Here is a 15,000-nt window from a genome sequence, read left to right on the forward strand (position 1 = left end):
GCGGCTCTACTCTGAGCTCCTCCCGAGTGACCGAGCTCCTCACCCTATCTCTAAGGGAGCACCCAGCCACCCTGTGGAGGAAACTCATTTCGGCTGCCTCTAACCGTCTCTCTGTATCCGTATCTTGTCCTTTCGGTCATGACCCAAAGCTCATGACCATAGGTGAGGGTAGGAACGTAGATCGACTGGTAAATAGAGAGCTTCGCCTTGCGGCTCAGCTCTTTCTTCACCACAACAGACCGGTATATCGACCGCATCACTGCAGAAGATACACCGATCCGCCTGAGCACAAACGAACGCCACCGGTTTGGAGAGATTTGGACGGCACGGGGTGGAGAGTGATGTCACAGCTCCAAATTGTTTTTGTTATTTCTAAGAAGGGGAAATATACTTGACGTTCATTTAAATGGCACAAACCGGCACAAATGAATGACACCAGTTTTGTGTGATTTAGACGAACTGGGGTGGAGAGTGACGTCACAGTTCCCGAAAATATTTTGGTTATATCTCAGGAAGGAAAACAGATACAGTGTTTGTTTTAACAGCACAAATGGGCACAAATCGAGCACAAACGAACTAAGCCGGTTTTGAGCGATTTGGGCGATGTGGGGTGGAAAGTGACGTCACACGGTCAAAAAAAACAATGTTTAATATCTCAAACACCAAACCAGCACAAACGTTCGTTTTTGCGGCACAAATCAGCACAAACGTAGCACAAACGAATGGCATAGTTTTGGTGATTATTTCTTTTTATGGGGTGCCAACTTCACGGAGGTGTTCCGGGCATGTCCAACCGGGAGGAGGCCCCGGGGAAGACCTAGGACACGCTGGAGGGACTATGTCTCTCGGCTGGCCTGGGAACGCCTCGGTATTCCCCCGGAAGAGCTTGAGGAAGTGTCTGTGGAGAGGGAAGTCTGGGCGTCCCTGCTTAGACTGCTGCCCTCACGACCCGGCCCCGGATAAGCGGTATTGGATGGATGGATGGCTGGATGGATAATAATAATAATCTTTTCCTCTGCTGTGTGTTTAAAGGCTGATCAACTAACAGAGGAACAAATTGCAGGTAAGAGCTGAACTTTTAATCATCTTTTTTAACATTTTTAATTTTAATTTAATTATATAGACACTATCTTCATAAATAATTTATACTGCAGTGTTCAAACGGTGTGTGTGTTGTGTTTGTGTGTCTTGTGTTTATGGTGCGTATGTTGTGTTTATGGTGTGTGTGTTGTGTTTATGGTGTGTGTGTTGTGTTTATGGTGTGTGTGTTGTGTTTATGGTGTGTGTTTTGAGATGATTAATGACATCATCAGATTGTATGGTTCCTCATCTTTAGAGAAACTTTATGGTTTAAATCTCTGGCCCTGTTTTTGTTTGTTTTGCAGAGTTTAAGGAGGCGTTCTCACTGTTCGATAAGGATGGAGACGGCACCATCACCACTAAAGAGCTGGGCACAGTGATGCGCTCTCTGGGACAAAACCCCACAGAGGCAGAGCTGCAGGACATGATCAATGAAGTCGATGCTGATGGTGACACACACACAGACACACACACACACACACAGATACACAGACACACACACCCAGACACACACAGACACAGACGCACACACGGACACACACACATATACACACAGACAGACACACACAGATACACACACACACAGACACATACACAGACACACACTCACTACACTGCACCACATGGCTGCGGTTCTCAGTGATGTGGCTGAAAATATTTCAAGTGTTGGAGCAGCAGACGGATGTGAGTCAAGAGAGAGAGACTGAGAGAGGGAGAGAGAGGGGGAGACAGAGAGAGAGAGAGAGAGGAGAGAGACCGAGAGAGAGACCGAGAGAGAGACCGAGAGAGAGACCGAGAGAGAGACCGAGAGAGACAGAGAGAGAGAGACCGAGAGAGAGAGATGAGCAAGTGACCATAGAAAAAATATGCCTTGAAAGAAAGAAGTAATAAGAAGGACATGAGTGTAGAAAAAATAAGGGAATAAAAGAAAGAAAATCTAAAGAAAAAAAATGAAAAGAAAGAAATAAAAAAGAATTAAAGGAGGAAACAGGACAGAAGGGAAAAGAATAAAAGTAGAAGGAAGGAGAAATGTAGTATAGAATGGAAAAAAAGAGAAAATATGAAGGAGAGAAGTGAAGACTGGTGTCTTTAATAAACGTATTGCAGCTCTGATTAAAGCCACTTTATCAAACAGACATTTAAACTCAGTCTAAATCCTTCCGCCTCATATTACTCTAAACATTTGCATAATGTAAAAATGAAGGTCATCTCTGTCTCCATGCTAGAATCTCCCTGGAGGTGAAGCGTGCTTTCTTTTCCTCTCGTTTAAATCTACTGCACACAAGACGAGTAAAAGAAAACCTGAATTTGTGTTTTATTCTGTTTTATCTTTATTTGTGTCGAATCAGTGACTCGTCCTGTGGAACTGGTGTCGGGTCTTTAAACATTAACAACACAGATGACTCTAATTACTGCACTGAAGTGCTTAACTGGAGCAGACAAAATAAATATGCTAATTTTATGCTAATTTAATGCTAATTTATGGCATATAGCAGATGTCCTTATCTGGAGCTTTAATGTCTCTAACAATACAGTAACCGTCATCATTCTGTGACTATATACTGTAAATATTACAGCATAGCAACAACAACAACATGGCTTTAACACTGCACTTAACCTGGGAACAGGACGGGTTCACGCGTAGAAGACATTAATCTAAAGTAAAGGTGCGAGAGACGAGCCCTTATTTAATGCAGTCACAGCTGTTACATATGCAAATATGCAAATTAAACAGATTAGGATGTCCAGTGAGAGACATCAGATTATGAAGAGGATGAAATGTTAATCCCGGGTTAAGTATGAGCAGTGTGAAAGCTCAAATAACAAAACCCGGGATCCTGTTTCCACACAGTTTATAATAATATAAGAGTTCACAGTCTCATGGCTACTAATGTTAGAAGCTCAGGTGGAGACATCACAGTGCTGTAGAGGAATGAGACTGCTGTATGATGTGATGTTCATGCTGGTGAACCTGACAGAAGAAGCACAACCACTTTACGTCACATCTACATCTACACACTCTGCATCTCCAGCTCCGTGCCTCCGGTCGGACAAACAGACATCAGGATGAACTCCATCAGTCACTGGAGTAGTTTGAAGGATGGTGTTTATTTCTTTATCTCAGGTAACGGAACGATTGACTTCCCAGAGTTCTTGACCATGATGGCCAGAAAGATGAAGGACACGGACAGTGAGGAGGAGATCAGAGAGGCTTTCCGGGTCTTCGATAAGGTTCGTTTAAACACTTCGTTCGGTTCGAAGTGAGCCACATGAACACGACCTGAACATGACAGGTGTAGAGTTCAGATATGTACCAGATGTTAGATATTGTTCAAATACAATCTCTCTCTCTCCCTCACTGTTTCTCTCTCTCTCTCTCTCTAGGATGGAAACGGCTACATCAGCGCCGCAGAACTGCGCCATGTCATGACGAACCTCGGCGAGAAGCTCACAGATGAGGAAGTGGACGAGATGATCAGAGAAGCCGACATAGATGGAGACGGTCAGGTGAACTACGAAGGTACGGAACAAGGAACAAGCTTTAGCTCACACTCACATTCCAGTTAATTTACACTAGACCCTAATCACTCTGACCTGGTGTTGGTCCACTGACCACTGATTCTCCACTGAGTGAGGATTAGAGACGTCTTGGTAGCTAATGATCAGTTCATTAACAATATTAATGTAAAACCAGTGTGCAGTATGATGATGACGATGATGATGATGATGATTACTGAATGAAATCTTTTTTTGTTCTCTAGAATTTGTACAGATGATGACTGCAAAGTGAAACTTCCTGCCATCTTAGAAGAAAAGAAATGTTTTATTTACCTCTTCTGGGAAAAAACAATCTAAAATGATTGAGAATTGTTTCTGTACAGAGATCGAATGTTGAAATTAAAATTCTGTCCACAATCAAAAATCCAAACCTCTGCATGAAAGTGTCGTGTTCCATCACCCTGCTGACCCACTGTTATTAACGAAAGAAACAACACTCACACACAGACAGACACACAGAGACACACACAGACAGACACACACACCTGATGCTCGGTTGACGTGGGACGTGACCTCAGCCTTTCTCTGTGTTTTCTCTCCTTCCTGCATGCAGAGTGAGAACGAACCTCACGTTTTGAACCTTTTCTATATGGAGACAAACCTGATGTTAGACGTGTGCTGATATTAAAGCTACACATTTCTTAAAGCGATTACAGAATAAAACTTAATCAGTTTACAAAAAGTTTATGAACAATTAGACGTAAGGAAATCGAGACCTTTTTAAAATTTTAAATATAAATGAGGAAAATTCTTAAAAGACAGATGTTAAATTAGGGCTAGAATTTGAATTATTAGCACAAGTCTAATGATCTAAAGCTGAGAGACTGTTATTGTTTGGTCAAAAAAAATCCTAAACATTCGGTATAATTTAGGCTTCAGTTTTATTTTTTAGGCTTTTTTTGTATTCATTTTTGCTCAGATGGTCACCTTCAACTGTGGAGAAGAAACTCATGTCACATTATTATTATTATTATTATTATTATTATTATTATTATAGAATACATTTTGCTCGCTGACTTCAGTTTATTTCCATTCCAACATGTTCATTTTTTTTTTTCAAAATAAAATAAACACCATAAAGTCTGTATGTCTGTCTTTCTTTCTAATTAGGTTTTTGGTTTGTTTTCCTGAACTGGGAATTGTCACAGGTTCAGTCTGTCTGCCTGTCTGTCGGTTCATCTAAGAACTATCTCTCTCTCTCTCTTTATTCACCTGCATAGCTGTCTGTCTCTGTCCCCAGTGTCTTACAGAATTAATACAGAATGCTGTCTGTCCATCTATTCCTTCAAACTGTCTAGCTCTTTATCAGTCCATATACACATGCATGTCTGTCTGTCTATCCCTCCATCCATCCACCTAATACTAACTAACCCTCTATCAATCTGTCTACCTGTCTTTCCTTCAGTCTACCTGTCTGTCTGCCTTAGGGATAATAACAACACAAACACGTTTATCTTCTAGAACTTTAATGTGAATAGAACAACAACTTTTATATAAATAGTATAAAACAGCTTCTGAACAGACATTTTCAGCTTCTCACACACACACAGTTAGAGGTACATGCTTTCTGGAGTTCCCTCCTGTTTCTTATACAACACATTCTCTTTAGACTTCTTAAAATCTTCATTAGTGACTTTCATCCTGCGCTCACGCAGTGCCATGAGTCCAGCCTCAGTGCAGATCGCCTAACATACACACACACACACACACAGAAGGTGACTTTCAGAAGAGTTAGATATTCAGTGCTGTGCTGTTAGAGGACTGTTATATCAGCTTCATGTAGATTTATTAATATGTTAAAGAACAACTGTGAAAGTTTACAGGCTTTAACACAAGCTCACTGTATGTAGCACATTCCCACTGATGATTCAGTCTGTTTTACACACTGATATAAAAACTGTCCAAAGCTCGCTTGCACTCGCACACACTCGCGCACACACTCGCGCACACACACGCGCGCACACACACACTCGCGCACACACACTTGCACACCTTAATGTCGGCTCCAGAAAGGTCATCTTTCGCCAGTATGAGTTCATCAAGACTGATATCATCAGCCAGAGTCATCCGGCTCGTGTGAAGCTGGAAAATCCTTTTCTTGGTTTTCTCGTCCGGCAGAGGAAACTCAATCTTACGATCAATCCGACCTGAATTTAACACCCACACAACATCCTGATAATAAAGTTTTGTGTCAAATCATTTATACTCACTGACTGAACAAATCTGTATTATACTATATTTATTCAGTCTCATTACAGACTTTTATTATCATTTATATAATTTACTAGCTGGATGTTTTCTGTACACAATGTTTATATTTCACTTAATAATTTATATTCATTCTCTTTACAGAACTTCATTTAATTAGTGTTCTATTTTGTGATGTTTGCTGTAACAGTTAATCATTTTATAAGATTTTATTCTGAGGATTGGGCTCAGTGCCGGTCTGAACTGGACTGGTCTGAACTGGTCTTAACTGGTCTGGTCTGAACTGGTCTGGTCTGGACCTGACTGTAAGTTTACCTGGTCTGATGAGCGCAGGGTCGAGGGTTTCGATGCGGTTTGTAGCCATGATGACTTTAACGTCTCCACGCGAGTCGAATCCATCCAGCTGATTGAGGAGCTCCAGCAACGTCCTCTGGATCTCACGCTCACCGCCAGAGTTGGACTCGTACCTGCAGAGAAGCAGGAGATCGGATTAAGCTCAGCGATCAGACCATTCAGTCTTGTGTCTAACCTTATCTGAGGTTTAATTGATCATTTCTGAGGTTTAATCTGAGGTTTAATCAATTAATGTCAATGAATAAAACTGCAAAATTAATGGAAACCTTTTTCTTTATCTATGTTATTTATTTTAAATAGTTTTAAACAGTTATTTGCATTATAGGTTTTTACATAAACAATACTCATTGTGTAAATAATTAAATATTAAATTACTCTTTATATTAATGTATTTGATTACATTTAAATACAGTGATTATATTTGTAATAAATATTTAAAAAGTTTTAAATACTTAAATAAAATAAAATTTGACAAATATTATTCCTTATTAAATCTGTAAGTAAATGACATCTCAGATTAAACTGCAGTGCTGTCGTACCTCTTGGTCCCGATGGCGTCGATCTCGTCGATGAAAACAATGGCGGGCGCATGTTCCTCGGCCACTCGGAAAAGCTCACGCACCAGTTTGGGTCCGTCACCCAGGTACTTCTGGATCAGCTCGGAACCGACCACACGCAGGAACGTCGCTGACGTCTGATTGGCTACTGCTTTGGCCAGAAGAGTTTTACCTGCAGTGAAGAATTAACCAGAGAAAAACACTGATATAGTAACATACTGAGTGACACGTTATTACACCTGGGCACTTTTTTATCTGTTTATAGCTACAGTTAATGATTTGTGTTAACATTATAGAATGAGCGCATTGGAAAATCCATCAAATATTTAATAATACAGTAAACTGAAAGTGTTTCACATGTTTAAAGATAATATCTAATAACACTGAGACACACCGAGTCTCGGCTTATAGAACAAACGTCAGATGAGCTGATAACAGAACAGACAAGATCTTATGATGGTGACAGAGCAGTGAACAATGCTGGAAATAATTGAGATGATTGAGCTGATGATGATGATGATGATTGAGATGATGATGATGATGATAATACGAACCAGTTCCTGGAGGTCCATACAGAATGACTCCTTTGGGAGGTTTGATGCCCATGTCCTCATAATACTCCGGGTGTGTGAGAGGCAGCTCCACTGACTCCTGTACATCAGAACGAACACACACAGACACACCCAAAACTGTAATCTCAGATCACACAGGACTGAACAGTGATGCAGTGTAATGGTGCATTAAATGGATCTAAACATACAGAAAGCTACAATAAGCGACCCCAGAGTCATGAGAGTCTCATAAAAGGTGCTAAACCTCCTGAAACCTCCCAGAGTCTTCATGAGGAGGTGTGTGTAGGTCGTGATGAGGAGGTGTGTGTAGGTCGTGACGAGGAAGTGTGTGTGTAGGTCTTGCCTTGATCTCTTGGATCTGAGTGGCAAGTCCACCGATATCAGCATATGTCTCCTGTGGTGCTGTCTCCACCTTCATCACCGTCACCAGGGGATCAATATCATCCATCAGCACACCAATGACCGCGTGGACCTGAAGGGTTCAAACACACACACACACACACACAGAAACTGATTTATCTTCTTCTTCAGAAATAAATAAAGTTTCTGACTTGAACCTTGAAGCACATTCTGGAACTCAGCTTGTATTTAGATAGATATAGATTTTTTAATGAAGATATTTTGGTTTTTATCTCCACCTTGTGGTTGAGCAGGACGGAGCAGCCTGGCTCCAGCAGGTCTTTATCCACAAAAGACAGGATGCTGACGTAGTGCTCCGAGCCCACTGAGGTGGACACAATAGCATGATGGTCATCAATGACCTCCTCCAGATTCCCCACAGACATCGGTGTCCCTCTCAAATCATCAACCTTCGATCTCTCCTCCTGTTTACACAGACACACAGACACTAAGGGGAGGACAGACAGAGTGTCAGACAGACAGAGTGACAGACAGACAGACAGCGTGTCAGACAGACAGGGTGTCAGACAGACAGGGTGTCAGACAGACAGGGTGTCAGACAGACAGAGCTCCTGACCTCCTGGTCCTCCAAAGGTTTCATCTGTTCCTGGTTCCTAATGAACTCCTCCTCCATCAGCAGGTAATCTTTAATGCGCTCCTGCTTCAGCAACTTCAGTCTGCACTGAGTGTGTGGCTTCACTGCGCAAAACACACACACACCAATTGAAGTTTATTTAAACACTGACACAAAGCACTTTTGTGGAATGTTTATTTCATTAAAAAACTAATTTCTTCCTCTATAAAGAGTCCTGATTAATCATACTGCAGACATCAGAGGCATTAAAATGGGATACAACAGGAAGTCAGGGCAGCTGACAGGAACCTGACTTGCACTATGTTTGTGCTTGGTGTATTAAAACACAAAATAATCACAGATCCTAAAGTGATGATAAAGAGTTTCAGAATATTTCTATAATAAACACACAGAAAAGCCTTGCGTACCTAACGGCAGTTTGCTGGCTGCGTCTGGTCCCTTGGACCTTGTCTTCCTCCTCTTGCCGACTCGGGTCGGGACCGGCGGCTCGTATTTCTTCTTCTTATCCTGTTAACGGTGTTTAGATAAAGAATGCAGTGTTTAATGAGAAGGGAAAGAGACATGCTGTAAACTTTATTCATGTCCTGGTGTAAAATGCACTCGTTCTTTCACCTTGTCATTCTTTTTCCCACCTCCTGCTCCAGGAGCTCCGCTTTGGTTCTGTCCCTGAAATGAAACAGAAATATATTATGTGTTTAGTTTCTGAGCTCAAATCTGTGTGGAGTTTCACATGTTCTCCTGTAAGACGTGTGTCCTGTAATGACTGACATCCCATCCAGGCTGTAAACATAGTCCTGCTGGATTTAAAGTCTCATATCATCTCATGATGTTTCAGAATCTTTACATGATTGTGATGTTGTGATTCTCTGATATCTGTCTGCATTGTTGGAAACACAATCAGTAGTTCAGTAAACAACATTAAACAAACAACTCTCCAGATCACACTACAGCTGCGGGATGAGAGAGCAGGTTTACTCGTGGATAAGGTGTGTAATGCTGATGATCGTTACCATGTAATCATTTATGGACCTACTCAACTCATTTGGGCTTAAACAAAACATCACTAGAGCAACTCGTCCTCTTAATCATACACTAGATTTATTAATATCACATGGAATAGATGTCACTGATATAGATATCATACCTCAAAGTGATGACATCACAGACCATTACCTCATAATGTACACACTACCTGTAGTGAGACTGTGTCTCACCACGTTATCGACTCGGTAGAACTATTATTCTGACCACTAAAGACAGAGTCTTCTCACTGTACCCTTAAACACAAACGATCTAGGTGTAATGACTAACAGCATAGACACTATATTCACTAGCACATTAGACACTGTTGCCCCTATCCGATTAATGAAGGTTAGAGACAAAACACCTGCACTGTGGTATAATAGTCATACTCACACCCTCAAGAGAGAAACCCGTAACCTTGAGCGGAAGTGGAGAAAAACTAAATGAGAGGTTTTTAGAATTGTGTATAAGGAAAGTATGTCCAGCTACAGACAGGCTCTAAAAGCTGCTAGGGCTCTGAGCACCTGAGCAAACTCATAGAAAATTAAAGCTGCAAGCAGCATTTCCCGGGTTCAAGCGTTTAAGGCCTTTGGATTGACATGACAATATATGTCATGTCATGCTACATATGTCATGCTACAGAGGGTGCCACAACATATGTCATGTGAAGTACTCACCCGTCCGGTGTTCCCTAAAATAAACAAAGTCATATCCATTAGAGATGAGTGATACGCTAGTCACAGCGCCCCTCCCCTGCAGTGATAGGCTAGTCACAGCGCCCCTCCCCTACAGTGATAGGCTAGTCACAGCGTCCCTCCCCTACACATACAGATGTATTGTGTTGCTGTGTCTTGCTCTGCTCACTCACAGTCACACACAGAACAGCTCTCTGTCTCTCCCTCAGTCAGTTTCTTCAGCTTTTTACTTCGGGTTGTAACGTTAATAATACCTACTTACTAACCAGTAGAGTTCTGGTAAACGTGGGTTCGTGCAGACGTGGTGCTTGCTTGGTAGAATGTGACTCGCATTGCGTCTCTGCCTGTCGGAGATTTTTTCTTTTCTAAACCTTCAACTGTCTCTAACCAGTAACCAGACACAGACGTGTCTGACACGTTTTTGCTGTATTTCATAAAAACATAAAGGTAGTAAGCTAGTGTTATAAATATTACAAATTAATTATTACCGGTTAAAGCCCTGCCCATTTCAAGACAAGCCCCAACCCACTCCGAGTCAGAACCAGAATCTTTGCCTTACAAGTCAACGCAAAATTGAGTTTTTGGACTGTTGGTGGCGCTAGAGGGCTTTTTTTTTTAAAATATTGCTTTTTTTATAGCACCACGAAGTGGCCAATCGCCAGGTTTCAGACAAAATGCGCTATAGCGAAAAAATTTAATGGCAAAAATGAAATCGGAGATATACGTTTTTTAAGTCATGAGCCAAGGATTCCAATGATATAAAGCACTTGAGATTTGGACATACGGTTTGGGAGTTATGGGCACAAAGGTGTTGAGGGGCGCTGAAGCGCCCCAAATTGTCCGATTCCGCTGAGACCTTGGCCCTGAGTAACTGTGACCAGTACTACCATCTGCCTTACGGTTTGGGCTGCACGACCGTTTATAGGGCGGAATAATAATAATAATAATAAAAATCCTAACAAAAACAATAGGTTTCCAGCGCTTCGCGCTTGAACCCTAATAACTAGAACAATCCCAGGTTTTTATTTAGCACAGTGGCTAGATTAACAAATAACCAGAGATCTGAACACACTATTCCATCACAGTTCAGTAGTGAGGACTTTGAGATTCTTCACTGATAAAATTGAAAGCATCAGGAACAAAATATAGGTGATGTATAGTACAGTGTTATTTGTATTGTCTTGTATAGTGTTATTTGGCTGTATTGTATAGTATAGTGTTATTTATGTCTGTATTGTATAGTACAGTGTTATTTATGTCTGTATTGTATAGTATAGTGTTATTTATGTCTGTATAGTATAGTGTTATTTATGTCTGTACTTTTGGGAGTCTCAAACAGCTGGAATCAAATTCCTTGTGTGTGTGTCAACATCAACACACTTGGCCAATAAACCTGATTCTGAATCTGATTCTGATTCACTTCCCCTTTGAATCTGGTTCCTCTCAAAGTTTCTTCCTTTACCATCTAAGGGAGTTTTTCCTCTCCACAGTCACCTGAGTCACCTCAGACTTGCTCATTGGGGATAAATACACACACATTTAAATATATCTAATATTAATCTTGAATTTTGTATTATATTAATCTTTATATTATTCTTTATAATAACATTTTGTTTTATGTTTATGTTCTGTAAAGCTGCTTTAAGACAATGTCAATTGTTAAAACCTCTATACTAATAAACTTTAATTGAATAATAAATATGCTAATGTACATCTAATTTAAATATATGTGACGTCGTCTAGTGACGTTATTATAAGTGTTTACTAGCTGCTTTCCTCCGAAAAATAGAAGCTTATGAAACACCAACAGATACGTGAGACACTCAGGTTATTAAACATTAAAGTCATTATCATTATCTTTCCCTATAAACAGACACAAACATTGTGTTATATCCATAACAAACAGAACGCAATACGGGTGTGAAAAAAACACAACACTTATTACACATCCGTTTACATTGCAGGTCATTTTCACACAGATAACTGCATCTAATACGCATAAAAGTGCCTTTTTTAAGATTATCTTTCTCAATATTCGTTTAAATCAAATCTTGACTCCGAATGTTATATTTTTATAGTCAGAAATTAGACATTAAAATAATACAAATTAAGTAGCTGACTCACCATCTTTGCCGGTACTCGTCGCGCACAAAACACGTCATTCACAAACTACGGATGAGCTTGTAGGACAATACGGTAAAGCAATGCTCTAACGTTCAAACAATTTAAATTCTAATTCAGATTCTTCAGACCGAATTGTTCATGTGTATATCGACGAATCACAGGGCCAAACGCTTAGAATTGATATCTGCCAAAATATTTAGATATTTATAATTAATATATTTTATATTATTGTATTATATAATATTACTATATTATATAAATATGGACGTAAGGCCTTTAGTACACACAAATACACACAAGGCTTTCATGTGGTCTAGAGCATAGGTCACTAACAGGCGGACCGCGGTTCGGGTCCGGACCCAGAAGCTGCCCAATCCGGACCCGGACCTACAGCCAAAACAAAAGGTTATGATTTAAAACTTGACGAAGCGCTTCTATTTTAACCGGCGCAGCTTTTGTAGTCTTTACGGTAAAGGTAATGGTAACGCACAGACAAATCAAGTCTGTGCGTTCCCGAAGTAAACACTGCGACTCAACGGTGCAAGACAGATAGGAGAAAGGGAGAGAAACAGACGCGTGAGACGTAGAAAGTGAGAGAAACAGACGAGTGAGACGGAGAAAGGGAGAGAAACAGACGAGTGAGACGGAGAAAGGGAGAGAAACAGACGAGTGAGACGGAGGAAGGGAGAGAAACAGACGAGTGAGACGGAAAAAAGGGAGAGAAACAGACGAGTGAGACGGAGGAAGGGAGAGAAACAGACGCGTGAGACGGAGAAAGGGAGAGAAACAGACGAGTGAGACGGAGAAAGGGAGAGAAACAGACGCGTGAGACGGAGAAAGGGAGAGAAACAGACGAGAGCAACGGAAACTGATTTCTGTTCACACGTCACACTTCACCAGAATGTCTCATATTATGAGGCATTGTGAAATACCATTATGAGACGACAAAATTTTTTTTGAACAAACATATCCACTCTAATCTGAAGACAGCGTCCCTGAGACAGATTTCCCCAGGTCTGTGGAAAGTAGCCCTATACATCCTGACCATGTTTGGCTCTACATACAACTGCGAGACAGCTTTCTCTACAATGAACATAATCCAAACTAAAGCTGCAAGCAGCATTTCCCGGGTTCAAGCGTTTAAGGCCTTTAGGGAGTTTAAGGCCTTAAAGGATTTTCACATACACAAAGTGACCCGCAAGTTACAGAGGGTGGCACCCGCTCCTAACCTAGTGTCTCTAATACAGAAAAGCTTACCAACGTGTTGCACAATATATGTCATGTGAAATACTCACCTGTCCAGTTTTCCCTAAAATAAACAGTCATATCCATAAAGCGAAGAAACACAAGCATCCAGATGCAGAACGAGTGAACCGCAAGTCACATACACAAAGTGACCGACAAGTCACATACACAAAATAACTAAGAAATTGGGATACATGAACAGTCTGACATACTAAAACCGAATGAACAACTATAGAGCCCTCTAATTGAAGCTGAATGTGCTTGGAGGAGAGCACTAACTCAGGGCTCAGAGATTCTAGAATCAGAAGAATCTCTGATTCTAGAACTGTGTTCGGACTGTGATGTCACACAGGATAATGAAGATTGACAGTAGATGTCCAATGGTAGTGATCTGAAAAGATATATAGTGGAGCAAAGAGAGAGAGAACAAGAACACAATCGTCGCAGTTTTTGAAATGTGACCTCAGTTTGACCTCTTTCACATGTGTCCCAAGTTTGGTGTTGATAGCTCATTTAATTCTTGAGTTATTGACATTTTAGTAAAACTGGCTCCTCACAGTCCAAACTTTTTGGGGCCCCTTAAGGACCCTGAATCAAAATTTCGACTTTTTTTCGAAAATTATTGTCTTTGAGACTCCAGAGAATATTACTGCACTGGATTGGTCTTGATCAGGTGAAAAACCTAGGACTAGTTAGCAAAAGTAGGTTTCGGATAGCGAAAAAATTTAATGGCGGAAATGAAATTGGAGATATACGTTTTTTAAGTCATGAGCCAAGGATTCCAATGATATAAAGCACTTGAGATTTGGACATAGGGGTTTTAGGGGTTTAGGTGTTATGGGGACAAACACGTTTTGGGGCACTGAAGCGCCCCAAATTGTCCGATTCTACTGAGATTTTGGCCCTGAGTAACTGTGACCAGTACTACCATCTGACCAAGTTTGAGCTCTCTAGTCCTTATGGTTTGGGCTGCACGATCGTTTCTAGGGCGGAATAATAATAATAATAATAATAATAATAATAATTAAAGCTGCAAGCAGCATTTCCCGGGTTCAAGCGTTTAAGGCCTTTAGGGATTTCATGCTACATATGTCATGCTACAGTGTATTATACGAGTATATGTATACTACGAGTATTATACGAGTAATACGAGTCAATATCTGTGCTCGGATTGAATGAAAATCATCATTGGCTAGCTGATTGTGTCAGCGTTCTGTGATAGGCTAGTCACAGCGCCCCTCCCCTACAGTGATAGGCTAGTCACAGCGCCCCTCCCCTACAGTGATAGGCTAGTCACAGTGCCCCTCCCCTACACACATACAGATGTATTGTGTTGCTGTGTCTCGCTCTGCTCACTCACAGTCACACACAGAACAGCTCTCTGTCGCTCCCTCAGTCACTCGGGTTCGCAGGTCTTTTCCGTTAAAGTTTAGGGTTTCTTCAGCTTTTTACTTCGGGTTGTAACGTTAATAATACGTACTTACTAACCAGTAGAGTTCTTTTAAACGTGGGTTCGTTCAGACTTGGTGCTTGCTTGGTAGAATGCGACTCGACTCGCATTGCGTCTCTGCCTGTTGGAGATTTTTTTT

The 15,000-nt window shown here is 41.0% G+C and overlaps 2 protein-coding genes across 2 annotated transcripts in view; one reads left to right on the forward strand and one right to left on the reverse strand.

The window, feature by feature from the left end:
• calm1b (calmodulin 1b) overlaps nucleotides 1-4,009 on the forward strand; it is a 7,087-nt gene extending 3,078 nt beyond the window's left edge. Inside the window, exons 2-6 of the mRNA XM_060866035.1 lie at nucleotides 1,033-1,063; nucleotides 1,386-1,529; nucleotides 3,206-3,312; nucleotides 3,466-3,601; nucleotides 3,843-4,009. Coding sequence (XP_060722018.1) covers nucleotides 1,033-1,063; nucleotides 1,386-1,529; nucleotides 3,206-3,312; nucleotides 3,466-3,601; nucleotides 3,843-3,871 — 447 coding nt within the window. The 3' untranslated portion in view covers nucleotides 3,872-4,009. The remainder of the gene's footprint in view (nucleotides 1-1,032; nucleotides 1,064-1,385; nucleotides 1,530-3,205; nucleotides 3,313-3,465; nucleotides 3,602-3,842) is intronic.
• Nucleotides 4,010-5,088: 1,079 nt separating this feature from the next.
• Nucleotides 5,089-12,270, reverse strand: LOC132842999 (26S proteasome regulatory subunit 4-like). The gene is made up of 11 exons (XM_060866034.1): nucleotides 12,167-12,270; nucleotides 8,937-8,990; nucleotides 8,732-8,831; nucleotides 8,307-8,428; nucleotides 7,969-8,154; nucleotides 7,674-7,802; nucleotides 7,313-7,409; nucleotides 6,741-6,930; nucleotides 6,163-6,314; nucleotides 5,632-5,786; nucleotides 5,089-5,324 (listed from the first exon to the last, which is right to left on the reverse strand). The coding sequence occupies exons 1-11, from the start codon at nucleotides 12,167-12,169 to the stop codon at nucleotides 5,190-5,192; spliced, it is 1,323 nt and encodes a 440-aa protein (XP_060722017.1). The 5' UTR covers nucleotides 12,170-12,270; the 3' UTR covers nucleotides 5,089-5,189.
• Between the last annotated feature and the right edge of the window lie 2,730 nt (nucleotides 12,271-15,000).

This window comes from Tachysurus vachellii, chromosome 3 (genome assembly GCF_030014155.1).
Source record: "Tachysurus vachellii isolate PV-2020 chromosome 3, HZAU_Pvac_v1, whole genome shotgun sequence".
NCBI lineage: Eukaryota > Metazoa > Chordata > Actinopteri > Siluriformes > Bagridae > Tachysurus > Tachysurus vachellii.